Consider the following 18,441-nt stretch of genomic DNA (forward strand, 5'->3'; position numbering starts at 1 on the left):
TTATTTTTCTAAAAATATTGAGAAAAATAACATGTTACAATATTACATGTAAACATAATTTTTCTATCATGAAAAACAGTAAAACTCTCAGAAAAACCCATAAGTCGATGTTTTGTGGTTTTTTGAGTCCAACTTTATGCCATAATGACTTATAAAAAATGTTTTTGCACGTGAATTTTCTTTTAAAAAGTAGAAAAAATGTAAATTTTTTTTAGTTTTGGGTTCCATTTTTCAATACTTTTGGAAAAATCAAAACCCAATTATTTTTTTTTCGGAGCGGTGAGTTTCCCTTAAGGCTATATTTAAGATAATTAAGTATAACATTTAATCAGATTAGTAAACAAAAACGAACTGGTTACTGTTTCCGGTATAAATTCCGTCTAAACTTCTCAGTTGCTTCTCAGCGATATACACTGGAGTCGCTTTTTACGCGGTTTTTTTTCACACGGTTTTTTTTACGCGGTTTTTTTTTACGCGGATTTCGGAATTTACACGGTTTTTTTTTAAGCGGATTTCGGAATTTACGCGGTTTTTTTTTACGCGGATTTTGGTTTTTTTTTACGCGGATTTCAGAATTAACGCGGTATATCGTTATACACTAGAGTCGCTTTTTACGCGGTTTTTTTTACACGGTCTTTTTTTACGCGGTTTTTTTTACGCGGATTTCGGAATTTACGCGATTTTTTTTACGCGGATTCCGGAATTTACGCGATTTTTTTTACGCGGGACGTATCATCCACGTAAAAGCGATTTCAGTGTAAATGTGAAAAAAAAACTTATTAGTTCACTTCGTTGTTCACCTTTTTACCCACCTCAAATATTGACAAACATTATTTGATCGCTGAGTTCGTTTATAATTAACAAATACTTCTAATACACTAGCATCCCCGCAATCTGATGTTATTGTAATTTTCACAATCGTCAAGAATGCTCACGAACCCCCAACATACAGTCAGGGAGTATATTACTAATTTATGGCATCTTCCAAATAAGCTTCAATTTTCCATTTTTTTGTATATACATCTTAAATTCAGTCCTATATATCCGTAATACTCTCCTGAGGCTCACACCTTTGAAGACTACTCAAAATTACTTATTTCATAACTACTACTATTAAATCAAATATTAAAAATCCATCATCACCATCGTGGTGAACAAAATAGCTGTTGCAGGGCTACAATGATTATTAAAATGTCGTTATGACAGCTATCCGTTCAAAATAATCCGTTACAAACTTCGTCAAAATACATAGTTTGTCAATTAATAAAATAAATTCATTAGATAACTGTTCAAAAGACAGCTTTAACGTGTGAAATGCAATGTCTCTTACATTCCGTAAGTGTAGTTCCTTGTTTAATGTGTCTAGGCATCGAATTGAGTAAATGTTCTTTTAAATACAATTCATTTTGTTGCACACTGGTCAAGGAAAGTAGTTTTCTGTCTTTGAAAATCACATCAACTTTCAATTCAATCATAAAAATATCGAGGCAGCAAATAGTTAACTGCTTTAAAAATGAACCGACTACCATTGTAAAGCGTCTAGCATCAAAGTTGTAGAAGTAAATCTATTACATCTCAAAATCAAACACATTATTTTTTCTGCAAGTGCTGTAATCTCGATATTTGTGTTGCATTGGAAAACAATAAAATCGAGATGACGAGAGATGTATTTTACTGGTAATTGTAAAAGCGTTTTTCAATCGGCATAAAATTCCATACTTGTTGATAACATTGCCAACGTGAGAGTTGAACTTAAGTTTGTCATCAATACTGAAGCCAAAATGTGTAATATCTCGAACGTGATCAATAGCCTCATCATCAACTACAACGGAGACGTTCTCAATTGCTTGATTACATGAAATTACCATGACCAATTACCATGTAGCGAAACTATCATCTGTAATGTCTGCAAAAAGCAGCAAGCTTTCTAAGAGGGTCATACTATAACTTGCATGTATTGCTTTGGCAATGCTGCCGTTTGACAGTAATTTGACGTAAACGCCAGAATCGAAATGATGCAGGAAATGTTTTTTTTTCAGGCATTAATAATGGGTACATTTGGAAATGGAACGGAAAAGGTTGAAATCCATTGTTTTTCACCATATTGACGTAGAACTTGCGATAAATGGTCATTTCTACGATGTTCATGGACTATATCATCCACCTTAATTTGATTTCAATAATTTTTGGAAAACATCCTTATTTCATCCAAGGGAAGCTATTTTTGTTTTATGTTGCTTCCTTTCAATAACGCTAACAACGATATTGTGGTAAAAAAAAATCCTGCTCACCGTTCAAAAAATTCATGTAAATTTCTGCACACATAAAATGAACGTTAGATTTGGCATTATTTCGTGTAAATTTAAGCGCAATATCGCATAAATTGGCAATATTGTATGCAAGCTTGTACATTATTTTGCTGTTTATGCCAAGTATAGTTCAAAATTAAACGAAGGGAGATTTTACGGAACAGTTAAAATTCAGAATTTTTGTTCCTGTGCAGTATTATGGTTTACTGGTGACGTCAATGATCATTCAATTATAATTTATTCAATAAACTTACCTTCGGAAAATGAATGATAGTGCTGACCAAAAACATTGTTGATCATAGCAAATTACAAAATTAATTTAAACATTTTGTGACTGTGAATATTGCGAATACAGAAATGGGTTATGTTAATAACTGTCTTTTATTAATAATTAAAAACCTACAATAATCTACTTGTTCAATGCACCTAAACAGTAACAACAGTCGTGAATGGAATGTAAAATACTCCACTTGTCCTTGTTTGTCTTTCGCTGTGGCTTCAGATTAATATCGAAAATAACTATTTAAAACGTGTATGAAAGAAAGCACAAATGTAATCGTTTACGAATGAAATCGTAGCAAATTCACGACGCTCTTTTAATGTTTGGATATCAGCATACATCGAGCTGTGTAAGATGGCCGAGGAAATACAGTTGACCTCCTACATACATACATTGATACATGTTTAAACATCAATGGGACATTGTTGAGACATGGCCCTGATTTCCCTGATAACGTAGTAGTGAGTGAGCTTTTGTAAATGCATTTGATCGTCGATTTGGCGCAACTGGCAGCTCACCCACGCATGCTAACACTACCGTGAAATTTTCCCCTACCTGATATAGTGATGTTAGTATGTGTGGACGAGCTATCAGTTACGCGACCTTTCGAAAAAGTAATCGAAATTTCGCCTTCTCGACGTCCAACAATGCCATGGCAGATGTATTGGAAACGGACTTGTTCCGCTTGATGATGTTAGTAGCCCGTGCGAGGTTGGTGGATGGTAGAGTGACCTCCTAAACCCGAATTGCTCTTTGAGAAAGATGTTATTATCATTTGAAAACACCAGCAGACGGCTTAATATCAACTTTTCGAATAGCTTCGAGATGGAGGGACAATAGGCTGAGGGGGCGATAGCTTTTGGCACTGGTAGGATCTTTGCCAGGCCTGTGTATTGGAATCACTTTGGCAAACTTCCAGCATGCAGGGAAGTAGCCAAGCTCCAAACTTTTGTTGAACGGATAGAGTTAACGGTAAGATGGTTGAAGAAGTCAATACTCAAGTTATTCAACTCGAGGTTGACTACACCATCCATACCCGCGGCCTTCATGTTTTTAGTGCTTCTAATAGCTGCTATCACTTCATCAGACGATATTCTACTATCATCATGCACTACTACGGGGGTGTCAGTGACTCTAGACATTGCATCCAGTACGTCAGGCTCATGGGGGCTCACCATGGTTTGGCCAAGATTATTTGAAATCACAAAATGTTGGCCAAGAGCATTGACCTTTTCAACTGAGGTTATGAGTAAGGGGTCCGAGTTCTGGTCAACATAGGAAAGTGGAGGGATCTGTCTCGAATTATTTTTCAAAATTTTGGTCATCTTCCAAAATGGTTTTGCACAATCTGAGAGAGAGCGAATCTTGTTGGCAAAATCGTTGTTTCTGAGTTCCACCATCCTGGCCTGTATAATTTTGGTTAGCCTATTGGCATTGGTATTCAGAACGCTGGAACTGCCTACGAATGGTGTTACGGAGCCTGATAAGATCTTTGGTTGGGCTGTCAAAGTTCAGAGTATGACTCACCGGTCTGGATGCTGGTACGTGTTGCTTTCTGGCACGGAATATCACCTTTCCAGATTCAAGAAACCAAATGGTACTCGATTATGACGACTGGGTTTGGGGAGAACGTTTATTTCATGAAAACAGTGATAACATTTCACTTTTTATTTGTATATGTTTTCAACAGTTTTTTTATGAAATTTTTTAAAAGCGTTTCTTGTAGCAGACTATGAGCGTTATTTCCTATCGATTGGTGTATTTGGTTTTTAATTTCATCTATACATGACACAGTTATAAGCGTTCAAAGCTTACACCCTAGCAGCGCCGGTGGTATAGTGGTAAGCGTGATTTTCTCTCAACCCAGCAGGCCTGCGGTCAATTCCAGTCGGTGCCACCGGCAGATCATCTCTGATCACGCCTTCCTTCGGAGAAAGTAAAGCCGTTGGTCCCCGGTTCATGAGTTGATGGGTCGATAGGTAGTATCCAAGTGTGGGAGCTGTCTCCCTGGCGTCGGTAGCATTAGTGCTCAGCACGGAAAACATTCGACGGAAAACAAATAAAGGAAAAAAAAAAAAACCCTACACCTTTTCGTGACGGTCGCCATTTTAGATTTTCGATTTACCCCCAGTACGTAGTCTACGTCAAAAACAATATTAAGTTTTATTTTTCAATTCAATCGGTAGATAAAAGATGTACCGAGAATTAAATGGAGGGAATTCAAGCTAAAATGTTCTGATCGCGAGATATTCACGATCAATACCGAAATTCCGCATGAATGTCAATCCCGTTTTTGTGTGCTTTTTATATCATTCTGAGGAAGCCCTACCTGAATATTAAAATAGGAACATTATTGAGACATGGCACTGATTTTCGTGTTGCCCAATGCTTAGGGAACTTTCATATATAACGTAGTAGTTAAGGGGTGAGAGGGGTTTCAGAAGTTGTGACCGGCCATGAATAAAGTATATCAAAACACGCTACGAGGGGAAGGGGGTGATTGGTCCAAAAAAAATCTACGTCATATATGGATGGTGCCTTATTTTACTTCCAAGGATGTGACACAATTGGCCAGTTTAAATTTAACTCGTGAGCAATTTCCTACAAATTCACAAATCGTTTTATTTTTGTATATTTTTTATTTGGTTTATAAAATTGCGGAAACAATTCCATTTTGCATCATCATATCGCCATTTTGCCAGCCTTATTTTGAAAGGGCATATGGAAAAATATCAAGCTTATCTTCAGAAAATTTTTACTTGAAAACTGTCTGTCCGATTGGTTTCAAGTCTTGGGCAATATTTCAGGTAATAAATGAGACTATTTAAAAAAAAATGCACTCTAAAAAAAATTACCCAACTTTTTTTTAAATTTCAAATAAAGTCCTATATAGAATTTTTCTCAAAAAAAGGTTTTTTGTATTTTTTTTTCTTTGTTAATATGTTTTAGGGGATGAAAAATGCCATCAATTGCACTCTAGGTCAAGATGGAGAAATGATGGAGAAAAAAGTTCTGATTTGTTTTAAAACTCAAGTTTTTGGAAAAATAACCAAAACTTGGTTCAATTTCTTTTTCGACTTTATGTAATGAAAGTACACAATATTTACAATAAAAAAGCACTCATGTAATTTTCTTCTAAGTCACACCGTATTCGAGTTTGAAAGTAGATATTTTTAAAATGTTGGTAGTTTTTGGCCACTTTTAAATGTATTTCGCGGTTTTCCAATTCCAAAATTTTTTTTTTTCGGAAAGATCAGAAAATTTTACAATTATAATGATTTTGGTGGCTCATCGATATGATCTAAATTAGCCGGAATGTGTATGTTTTAAGGTGATTCCTTGAAGAGTCCACAAATGGCCGCCACGTAGGCTATAAATGCACTTCCACTTCGAATTTTCAATTACACAAATCTCGGAAATCGGTATCCCATTTCTCCTGAAATTGCTACTTCATGTATGCTGCAGTGCAGCAAACGTAGAGTAGCAATTTGAATGTTGCACGTGTCGTAGATGCTGATATTTGTGCACTTAAAGTTTCGAAGTGGTACAGCAATTCACCTTAAAACAATTTATTTTTTTGCAAACACATATTTCGCTCGTTACCATATGCAAAGAATTTTAATTGCGATTTTTCGAGAATGATTTTAGTTATTTTTACATTGTTAGATTGATATAGTTGTAATAGAAATTCATACTTTAATTCTAAGTAATATCAACAATTTTCTTATCATTATTACTGTTTGAAAAGTGTCTGACTTCTATTTGTCTTTCAGAAATAGGAATAAATGAATGGTATTTTTGAGTTCCTTGAATGGTTATAGCCCTTATGTATTGTTCGTTGAGCTCGTGCTTATGAGTTTCATATTCTTCAGTAGTTTCATAACAAAAGAAAATTTGAGTCAGCTGATCTTCGTTTCGCTTCTGAGCCCAATCGGATCGGATGTTCCCGTTCTCTAGCTAGATTAGCTCTGGTATCTATACGGTTCAGTGTTCCTCCTATAGCATCACATGGACCTTTTTCATGCGATGTTGCGAAGAAATGCCATTCAACTGCTATTCCATATTTTTTCTTAAATTGGCAAAGACTAGAATTTTTTTTTCGATTTTTATACTCGGATGCAGCTTTGTCAGAAATGAAATAAGTTTTAATAATAGTTAACTGCTGTTCTGTACGTAGAAAAGCAATCATTTTTGAGATACATAAGTCTGCAGATACAGAATCATGGCGCAAATCTTCTGAAATTACTACATAACTCCAATGATTAATTGGAGTTATGTAGTAATTTGGATGAATAGTTGCTTGCTGATTATTCCAGTGATGACTTTGTACTTCGTCTTGTAATACAAATGCGTAGTTTTACTGAAAATACAAATACAAATTCACCTTCCTTTAAATTTTGTTTTGTATTGAGTATAAGCATGGGCATGAGCATGAGCATGAGCATGAGCATGATTGACCGCCCACGGTTGCTACTCTGTTATTGCCAGACCAGCTGTAATTACACAGAGCACCAATAGACGATGCTTGGGACTAGCAATCATCCTCAATGTGTAAAACCTGGTGATCTCGAATTAGGCAATACCAGCACCAGCCGCGCCTGAACGTAGGTCAAGAAAGGAATGGGTAGGAATGTGTTGACGTGACACTCGCTTTGATGGAAGCCGAGGAGTCCTCTGCACTTCCACGAGGAATCACAGGGATGTTGGGTAAGAGGGTTGGGTTTGCAGCAGGGTTCGTTTTGGTAAACTATAAGCTGAAATGATGTCCTAACGATCGTATAACGCGAAGGGATTGAACCCACGGTCTTCTGCTCAGTAAGCAAAAACGTTTGCTACTAGGCAAACGAGCTTCTTTTTAATCATCGAGTTGCTGTTATTACCATGTAGTAATATTAACAAATAAAACGATTGAAGAATCTTGATGTGGATGGGCTTGAGATTAGACTCAGGATGTTCTGCTCAGTAAGCAAAAAGGTTGCTCTAAGGCCACCGAGCCCCTCATATCACATCATACCGTTACTCAAGTTGTTATAACTATTCAAACCCGGCACCGACGACAACGAAAGGTTTAGCAAAATACAACATAAACAAACGATCTTACCATACCGCGTTTTTCTGCTCAGTAAGCAAGCCACTGCAACCGACGATCTTTGAAATCCAAAAACAAAAGGCTACGAAAAAGTATTTAAGCCTTGATTAAATTCCACTATCACGCGACGTTCAATGTTTCGATTTGCTCTTTACGCATTGTTCAGGCAACCATAACAAGCTATGACCAACGTGACGATTGTTTAAAGTAATATGAGTAATATGTTATTATTGTACAAACTGCAGTACATTGTAGAAGTTACCTCATTATTCGGCAGCGCCATCGGTTTTTTTTTCTGGATCTTGAGTTGTTTTGGTGATATACTTACTTGTGGCATACTATTTTGGGCGCCCATATAGGCGTGTACTATGTAGGGTAGCTCATATCTCGTCGTGATGGTGGGATATAGCAGACAAATCAGAAACGAAACATTAGGGAGGAAACAAAAAGGTATTAGTATCAGTTATATCTAAACAAACAAAACAAAAGAAGAGCAGAACAATAAAAAGAGAATAAAGATAAAATAGAAAACAAAGAAAAAGAAACGTAGGCAGATTATTGAAAAAGTATAAAAACAATAGAAAGAAGCATAGATCAATTACTAGGAAAACAGAACTACTTTATAACTAAAAGTGCAATGAATGAGCGTTAGTTTCGGGATCATTTTAGTGTTAGAGTTATGATCGTTTTGATCCGTAGTCAACCCTGCCAGCCTCTCCAACACTAGTTGCAGGCAGTGGTTTTTCAATCATGCGACACTGTAACTACTACTATGTTAGAGGTATGAACCGTAGAATGTGTGTGTGAGTGCACCAATCTGCGCTGCCAGTTAAGACCTAGCATGGTGGCGTAGATAGACAGCAAGACACAGGCAAAAAAAACGACCATTGAACTCTTGCCCGGCACAAAGAAGAACAACCACTCAACCAACCGAAAGCCGAATACTGCTGCTGCGGCACATTGTTGGCTTAATTTTTATCGGTTTTTTCGTTGCCGTTCAATAAATCCACTTCACATAGAAGGTTCGGTAAAAAGGGGCGTTTTTTTTTTTTGGTATTTTATGACCGAACTTGCTTACGGCGGACACTTAACTTACTGCTGTCCTGCTGAGGAGGTGCTGGAGCCGATGTGCCTATGGCAGCGGCTCCACCCGATGAGCTATTGGAAACGCCGAAGACCGAATTTGACGTTGCTACTGGTCCTGCAGCAGCAGCCGCCGCAGATGCTGAATGTTTCGTTCCTGACGATTGGGAATTAGTACTGTTACTGTTTGACGAGGACGACGGGGACGTTTCCGCCGTCAGATTGATTGCTTGGTCCTCTCCAGCTTTATCGGGGGCCTTTGGTTGACCCCCGAGCTCCGGAGACGGAGCCATTTTGGAATGCGTAAAGCGAAGAAAAATAATATCCGGAAAAACGGAGCTTCTTTTTCGCCTCCACTTGTTAGATGTTCGGATCTCTCACCCGTGTGTTATGTGTGCTATTAGACTCCTATATACTATTCGATTGCTTCTTTTTCTGCGTGACGAAGGCGACGGCGACGACGACGACGACGACGACGGAGATTGTGAGATTATATTATTATTATTATTGAATATGTTCAGCGGCCACACGGCGCTGTCAAAAGAAAGAAAAAAAATCGCCACTAACACACACCTGTGCTTTCACTTTGGAATCCCAAAAACCGAGTGAAAGAAAAATCGTAGAAAAATGGGCCACTGATTTCCTCTCCGCGTGGCCCGACTTTATGGGGTCCTCCTGTAAATTTTGTTTTGTATTCTGCAAAAACAAAGACTGCTGTTGTTTCATAAAATCATGAGGTATTAATTTCTCTAATTTTCCAATTCAATAGGGAACAAATTCATCTGGCTCTTTAACTAATGTTTCTATATCACATCTGTCGGTTGTGACCCATTGTTCAAATTGTATTTCATTAATGCCTTTTTCCACGATTTCTTCCAATAACTTTTGTTCGAAAAAAGATGAATCCATGCAGTTTTCACATCGTCGTAGGCAGAAATCTATTGCTTTTCTTTCACATATCAAACTATCTGTAATCGACGTCAAATCAATGGACAAATCAAATTTCTTTAATTTGTAAATAATCAAATTAACAGTTTTATGAATAGTACATACACACACATTATGTGTCCCTGAACTAGTTAGGATATTACAGTTCTTAGGCCTGAGATTCGCAAAGGTTGAAAACCCAACTTATACTTCACTATTTAATTCTTTGAATCGGTTGTAGGACTCCCGTAATGTGGTCGTCAATAACCTTTTTTGAACTGACTGACGCTTACCATCTTTTTTTATTGTTACGCAATCACGCTGGCCAGGCATTGCTTTGCTGGTTTCATCGTCTTCAAAAAACTGCAGAACCAGTTCCTTCATATCATCACTCAATGCACAGCCTAACCTCGAAGTAACTCCACTATTACTTATTAGTACACCTTTATCGTTTAAAAGTTGTTTAGATTGTGTTGCCATATACCTGGTTGTGTTATATGTGTCCATAATTTTTTGAACTGTCCATGATCTAGGTAATACCGTCAAGAGCTGAAATTTTCAGTTTTCGTTGTATCTTATTTCGAAAAAATTTCTGTTAGCTGTTCAATAATTTCATTAAAATCGTCAGTTTTGTAATCATCTAAGTTTGCTTCTGCATTAAGTGCAATATGTGCTAATTCTCGGTGAAATTAACGAACTCAATGATCTTGCTATTGACTGAGCAAGCATTCCAGTTGGCGATCTTGAAGGCTTCATGGTCCATGATTGTCGATGAAACAAGATGCAGCAAGAATCAGCTCAGTTCTGGTCCTGCAGGAGCGCTTGATGATGACTGCTTCTGCCATAATGGTAATGAGTTCCTGGAACATCATCGCGACGTAAGGATAGTCCCGGGGGAGGATAAGCAGTCGTTGCCGCATACGATTGTCGATGCGGATTAGCCGAAGGGTTTGGCACCTCAGCAGTTGGTGGAACCAATGCAGCAGCAGCAGTCAAACGGTTGTTGAGTGGAAGCGGTGGAAGAACCGGAATCGGACGCCGTTGGTTAATGGCGGGGAAATTCTGCTTGTTGCGAGTCGGAACTTTCTTCCGACCTGGCTGGTTCGGCGTGGAGGCCTTTTTGCGGATGACCATGAATTCAGAACGTTTTGGACAATACTTACTGGTAACCCGATGAGCTGCACCACAATTGCCGCATTGTGGATCAGCGTCATCCATCCTCTGGCATGCTTCGGGTGCGTGTTGCTTGCCACAATCGTTGCAGCGATGAGCCATGTGACAATTTTTGGTGCCGTGCCCAAACATGAGGCAGTTTGAGCATTGGGTAACGTTATGGTGGCTAGGTTAATAGTGTTCCCAATTAACCACGATGTGGAAAAGGGCCTGAGTGCAATGTTTCGCTCGAGGTGGACCAATTACAGCTGGTCACGGTACTTACGGGAGGTGTCGTGCCGATTCATTTTAAATACTTGGTGCGGTTTTATACCATTCTCCTTCAGTTCCTCCGACAGCGCAGCGGTTTCCATGTCGGAAAAACCACGCAGGACTACTTTGAACGGCTTGTCCACCTCGATATCGTGGGAGAAACTTCACTTTTTTCTGCTTCAACAGCTCTTAGACGGCCTTGTAGTGGTTCTTTGCTGGAACCATCAGCTTGATACCTTCAGTGCTCTCCCTAAGCCCGGGCGGGAATCCCTTCAATTTTCGGCTCGTCGCCGTTGCCATGAATGGCATAACGGTTGCAACTTTTTTGATGCTGACTGAGCGTTGGTGGTTTCCTGTCGGGGACGCTTTCCGGACGAGCTTGCGACCGCATCATCACGCGGCGGTTTTCCCATGTTGGGATTGACGGTTAAGCAAAGAATTAAGGTTAAGTTAAATTAGGTTAAGCAGCGCTGTTATATAACTTCTCAGATTCAAGCAGCACGATGTGCAACCAAATGGTACTCAATTATGACGACTGGGTTTGGGGAAAACGTTTATTTCATGAAAACATTGATAAAATCATCCCTTTTTATTTGTACATCTTTCAAGTTTTTATGGAAAATGGAAAAAGCGTTTACTGTAGGAGATTATGATAGTTATTTCCTACCGACTGGTGTATTTGGATTTTAATTTCATCTATAAATGACAAAGCTATAAGGGTTCAAAACCTTACACCTTTTCGTGACGGTCGCAATTTTAGATTTTCTATTTACCCCCAGTACTTTCCCGTAAGACGTAGTCTACGTCAAAAGAATTTACCATATCAGCTTCTTTTATTCATCTTTAGTTATTAAGTCTTAACTGGAACTTCACACCTGCCCCCAGCTTAGTATTTTTCTAATACTTCCACAACAATTCATGTTGAGCTTTCTATGATAGCACCTTTTTGCATTTGTATATTGTATGGCAAGTGTCAAAATATTCCCAAATAAGTCGAGAAATTTACCAATCTGAAAAAATCTTAGACTCCGTAAATCGAATCCAGCCGTCTCCAGCTTGGTCATGTTTTGTAGCTGTGCTGTTCACCACACGTATTTATTATGTTGCAGAGTGAATGTAATATTTAATAAAATCAATTTATTTTACTAACCAGATGTGCAACATTCGAAGCACTACGATATCATATAAATTTAAATTTCGAGTACGGGTTAGGTTCGAGTATTCACATTTTCACCAAAATATAACATACGCCTTCAGTTTTGAGAGGCAGCGATACAATTCAGCCATAGTAAAAAAAACCCTCTCATAAAACCGAATACAAAAACACATGATAATCATATCATATAATCATCTTATGAACCTCGCAAGCAAGCGATAATAATTTCTGAAAAGTCTGATGTATTCATTATCATGCATTATTAGCTCATACATGGAAGGCATAATTCATATTTCCTTTTAAAACTGATTTTCACAATTATTTTTCGGCCAAACGTCAGAGCGCTAGTTTCAAACAAATAAATAAATCGGAAATTCACAGTTTCAATGGATTTCAAAAATTCTAAAATATCGTATAAATGTGTCCAAAGATCATTTGCAATTTTGAGAAACCCTCTGAATGTGTAATTAGAAAATAAATTAACTAATTAGAAACTGAAAAGCCAAACTTTTCGAAATTAAACAACTTATTATTCTATAGATACTATCATCACAAACGAAGTGACAGACGGAGCGGCTCGAAAACTTTGGTGACTAACCTGCTATTGCAATTTTTCAGTGTACCACATGGCAACACCACTATTACTGGATTGTACCACATGGCAACACTACTACTAGATTGAACTAGCATTTTCACCAAATGTACTAGAATGTGTTGGTTCTATCTCTTTCACTCTACTCAAAACTGAAATGCATAAAAAAATGACAAAATGATACGCACTCTTTGCACACTGTCAAAGAATCATTGTACACAAAATCAACTTTGTTCAAATCAAAACAAAAAAACTAACCCATCTGGTGGATGATGGCACAAGCTTCCAAGAAAATTCTAGTACAGTGAACCACATTATTTAAATGGATTTCTTCGCCAGTTAGTCGTCTGTCACTTCGTTTGTGCTATCATTAATCACTTTTTCGATATGATATACAACTATTATATGTATTATTTTAATTTTCTAGTGGTGTGCAGTGCTATGATACAACTGAGGGTGCCCAATGCGGTTCTTGCCCGGAACGTTATGATGGAGATGGCAGAACTTGTCATTTAAGGAACCCATGTGATGAACACCTATGTGCTGCAGGTTAGCTACGTGTTTAATAAGCAGTTGTGCTCTCATTGACTTACATTAAATTTTAATTTTAATTGGTGTTGAGACTAAAAAACTCCACTTTGGTGATATGTTAGTACGGTGGTGAGTGATATTTTTTGCAATATCACGAATGTTCTCTCATATCATAATCACAAGCAATGTCCGCCATGATAAGAAAATTAAACATTCGTGTGATCTACTTCCCCTAAAAGATCAACTTTCTCCCTTTTCACGGTACACATTTTAATTTCAGGCGTTCAATGTACGATGACCGAACATCCCCCGTTCTATAAATGCGGAGCCTGTCCGGTAGGATTTAAAGGAAATGGTACAGTGTGTCAGGACATAGATGAGGTATAATTTGCTTCTGATTTAAGTAATAGTTTAATACAAGGGTGGTTCAAAATATAATATTTTTATCAGCAAGTTCACCTGATTCTAAAGCAGGTCCTGTTAATTTTTCCAAAATTTGAGTTCATTTCTGATAAATCACCCTTTAGTTCGATTTATAACCCCGTAATATGAGCCAGTGAAAAAATTGGTAAAAATTGATGGAGGATTAGAGGTCGCGCAAATGATTTCAAGTATGTATGGAGATTTCGGTGAATTAGTATGTGACATTATTTATTTTCACTTACATTGCTGTAATTTTGGTTGTAGTTGTCCAAATGTTGAAAAAAAAATAATAGGGGAAAAATCTACTCCAGCCTAATCACCCATTCCCGGCCTATCGAGCAGAAAACATCTGATATATATAACTGAACATTGCATTACACTCATAAAATAAATCACACAACCAGTGGAAAATATCCATGTGAATTTCACATAAATTTCATCTGATCCAATAATTGGAAATTGCACCACTAAATCACATGAACGTTATGTGTCCAATGAAATCTATATGATTTCTCATATAGAATTTCTAATGCTATGTGATATTCAGGTAAAAATCATTGTTTTTGTTTTTGGAAAAATACTATGTGCGTTCCTAATAGAAACTAAGTGAAAACTTTTTTCAGTGTAGGTCCATTGATCGATTCTCTTCGTCGACTTTCTCTTTCGTTAATAACTTGAGCATACACTCAAAAAATTTATCACATATCTAATGGATGAAAAACATGTGAATTTCACATAGCTTTCATGTGATCACATAGCTAAAAATCCCACCACAAAATCACATGAATATTATGATGAAATTCATATGGAAAATCATATAAAATTAACGTGATCGCGAAAATTTTATATGAAATTCAGATGAATTCCATTAATTTTGTTTATGGATGAAAATTATTTGCGTTTCCAATGGAAGCTACATGAAAACTATTTTCGGTGTAGAACTGTTTCTTGATGTTTTTGTCGTATTGATGAAATTACGTTACGGTTGACCAGTAGATGATAATGTTTTAAAAAAGATAATGACGTTTTGCTACCTGTCAAATCGTATAGAATATTTTTTAGAACATCATCACTTTTGTGGTTTTGGATTTCAAACCTAGGTGTCGCATGCACTGGTGCAGTTTCGCGTAAATTCATCAATGAGATGCTAGATAAAAGCTTCTTTTATCGATCTGTGTGCTAAAAATACATGGGAATATCTTCACATGGCCGTGGGGATGCAAAGAGAAAGTCGACGAAGAGAATCTACTCAATGTTCAGCTTGATATCTATGATTTCGGCGTGTCAAACAAACGTTTGGTACGATATTTCTGTTCAATAGCTGCAAGTGAATGTGTTGAAGAACGCAAAATAAGATCTAGAAAACAAAAGGCGCACTTGAAGTGTACAAAAGGTGCACGCGAATTAACTTTTCTTTCCGTTCGATAGGCCAAAGTGAATCCCAATGGCGTTTCAATGGCTAATAGGCCCAAAAAAATTATGCCAAGTTGAGCCGCGAGAAGCAGTTTTTCATTTTCAAAAATAAACGAATATTTCGTGAAGCCTTATCAGAACTAAATAAATTTGGAAACCATCGATAATAATAAAATTCCGTGTGGTGCTAAACTGCCGTTATACGCACGGTGCATAAGGATTGCATAGAACATGGGCTAGCTATGCTTATAACGGCAGTAAACTACACTATATTAAGAAGAACTAAATGCGGGTTGTGCTTAATAGGCCAGAAATGGGGTAGTTAACCCTATTTGGTTGTAATGACAATGATCAACAATCCTGTTGTTGTAAATTGGCGTATTTGTCATGCACATATGCATCTGTAAATTGTCCCCATTTCGTATTTTTTTTCGCATTTCTATCTTTCTTGAAATAATGTGATCGTAACAGCAAAATATTTTTTGGGCATTACCATAAGGGGCCATTCAATAATTACGTAAGCATGATTTCCATTATTCAGACCTCCCTCCCCCCTTGTAAGACATAGTAAGGTTTTTTGATACCCCCTTCCCTCCTGTAAGATCTTAGGGGCTGTTCAAGACAGTTTTGGGAGGGGGGAGAGGTTTGACAATTCCATGGCCCATACAAAATTTAAACATTTTGAATGGACAATTGACTACGCAGGGGGTCAAGAATTCCAAAAAAAAACTGTCTACGTAGTTAATAGCCCCGTATGAACTTTTTTTTTCTTAAATCGATATTTCGAAAGAATCGTCTTTTTTAATGATGAAAACAACACTTTTTTTTATTTAAAAAACCATTTGAAGAGGCAAACAAAACTAAAAGAACTCCACAGAACAACAGGTTAAAACTTAATAGTATCAAGTTAAAACCAATCAAAAATAAATTGATTATTACTCGTCATCGACAGTCAATTCCTTCTTCGCCGACACGCGTTCTGGATGAATTTCAGCATCACCTAATCCTTTAGGAAATTCGGTTGTCTCACATATTCAAATTTTACATAGGTATCTTCGATTTGTCTTGAAATATTGCTTCTTGCGGCGAGAAAATTAATATATTTTGTTTTTTTTCTTAGAAACGAACATCGACGTTCTGCCTAAATAATATAATTGATATAGAGGAAATGGATGTACTGTCTGCCTTAATGCCCCTAATTTGGGCCCATACATAAATTCAGCAATCGACTAAATTGTCAATTGCGATCAAAAATATCTATTAGTATCGTTCATCTAGATAAAATGGATAAATAGCAGATTTTTAGCGATGGGCCCAATCTTATATCCGTAGGCCAACATTAGAGCCATTTCCCCTGTTTAACACTTTTATTGTTTTATTTTAATTAAAAGTAAATTTTGCTATACCCACATTCTAAAGTCAACTATCAGCGGCGCCGGCGGTGTAGTGATTACCTCTCACCCCAGCAGTCGGGCTGTTCTGAGACATAACATCTCTGATCACGTCTTCCTTCGGAAGGGAAGTAAAGCCGTTGGTTCCCGGTTCATGAGTTGATGGGTCGATAGGTAAGGTCCAGGTGTGGGAGCTGCCAAAAACTAAAATAGTTATTTGGAGAGCTGCACTAACAATATTTTTCTTGGGTAAGATTTTTATGTACCCCCCTCCCTCCATCATAAGAAATCCTAAGAAATTTGAAAACCTCTCCCCCCTAATTCCTTACGTAATTATGGAATGGCCCCTAGCAACAATATATTATTTTTTCAACATTTGAACATGTAAAAGCAAAGTTAGAGTGATATAGGTTTAACTACCCCATTTCCGGCCTATTAAGCACAACCCGCACTTAGTCTTTCTTAATCTTCCGCAGTTTAGAACCAAATGAAATGTCATTATTACTGATGGCTTCCAAATTTATTTACCTCTCCGTACGTACCGTAAGATTTGATAAAAAGAAACCAATCGTTGAGATATTGTCAAAAATCTACGGATTCTAAACTCGTCCTAACGCAATGAAACGCATTTGAAACGCAATTGAATTCACTTCGGCCCATCGGATGAAGATACAAATTGATTCGGTCGGAGCGCTTCTTTTGTTTTCGGGAATAATGGGTGCAAACCTTCATATCACGCGTTCGCATTGACTTCGTTCGGTAGCTTATTAACTAAAGTATCGTACCAAACGCATAATTGACTTGTTAACTCTGAAATCATGGATTTATTTGAAATTTTCTGCTCGATAGGCCCAAAATGGGTGATTAGGCCGAAGCAGTTCTCTACCCTAAGTGATTTTTTTTTTAATTCTTCCATAGTAATTCCCATACAAAATTCAAATCATTAGCGCGTCCTCTAAATCTTCATCAATCTTTACGGATTTTAACACAGGTTCATAGTTTGCGGCAATGATACGAACTGGAGGGTGGCCTATCAAAAATTCATCACTTTTTTTCAAAATGAAGCACCTTAACCATCACCCCAGAAGCACACTTCATACACAACGAGTTATTGCAAATAAGTATTGACTTTCCAATAAGTTACTGCATCTACCCTCCAACAAGTGTGTTTATAGGGTGCTCTTGAGTCGCATCGTATGTCTCTAACAATATTGTATTATGTTTTTTGGAAACTTGTTATGTCCGTAGTGTGATCTCATCGAACCATGTGACGTGAGGGTGCGCTGTACTAATTTAGTCCCGGGATTCCGATGCGAGCCTTGTCCACCAGGTTTTACAGGACTACATAGTGGTGGATTACACGCCGCAACGTTTGAATACGCTTTGCAGAGGCAACGGTGTAATGACATCGACGAATGCGCCGACGGTTCGGCGCGTTGTGGACCTAATTCAATTTGCATTAACACTGAAGGATCATTTGAATGTCAGTGCAACAGAGGTTTCGTGCGCAACTCCACGTATGGTTGTTTTGCTGTCGAAGGAATGTGTCTAGATGGAACTGTTTGTGACAAAAACGCCGTATGCCGACATGCTGGTAGCAATACGTACAAGTGAGTATCTGACAACTAGCAGCAGATTAAGACATTGGCCATTTAGTATAAACAATGTATCTTTAAGCAATGGCTGTTTATTAACACTCCGAATACGATGCCTCCGAAAAACGTGTAACGGCAAGTTTGCAATGCCACAACTTAGCCATTTCTTAATGAATTTCAAAAATTGTGGTACTTCTAGAATTCATTGGGTTTCTAGATGATTTTGA

At 37.5% G+C, this 18,441-nt stretch overlaps 1 protein-coding gene across 2 annotated transcripts in view; it reads left to right on the forward strand.

Moving 5' to 3' along the window:
* Positions 1 to 18,441, forward strand: part of Tsp (Thrombospondin) — a 52,956-nt gene that overhangs the window by 23,273 nt on the left and 11,242 nt on the right. For both annotated transcript variants that reach the window (XM_065222055.1, XM_065222056.1), the window contains 3 exons: positions 13,289 to 13,410; positions 13,673 to 13,773; positions 17,868 to 18,229. In XM_065222055.1, coding sequence (XP_065078127.1) covers positions 13,289 to 13,410; positions 13,673 to 13,773; positions 17,868 to 18,229 — 585 coding nt within the window. The remainder of the gene's footprint in view (positions 1 to 13,288; positions 13,411 to 13,672; positions 13,774 to 17,867; positions 18,230 to 18,441) is intronic.

This window comes from Ochlerotatus camptorhynchus, unplaced genomic scaffold, assembly GCF_037179485.1.
Source record: "Ochlerotatus camptorhynchus isolate MF236.1 unplaced genomic scaffold, CSIRO-AGI_Acam_v1.1 ptg000155l, whole genome shotgun sequence".
NCBI lineage: Eukaryota > Metazoa > Arthropoda > Insecta > Diptera > Culicidae > Ochlerotatus > Ochlerotatus camptorhynchus.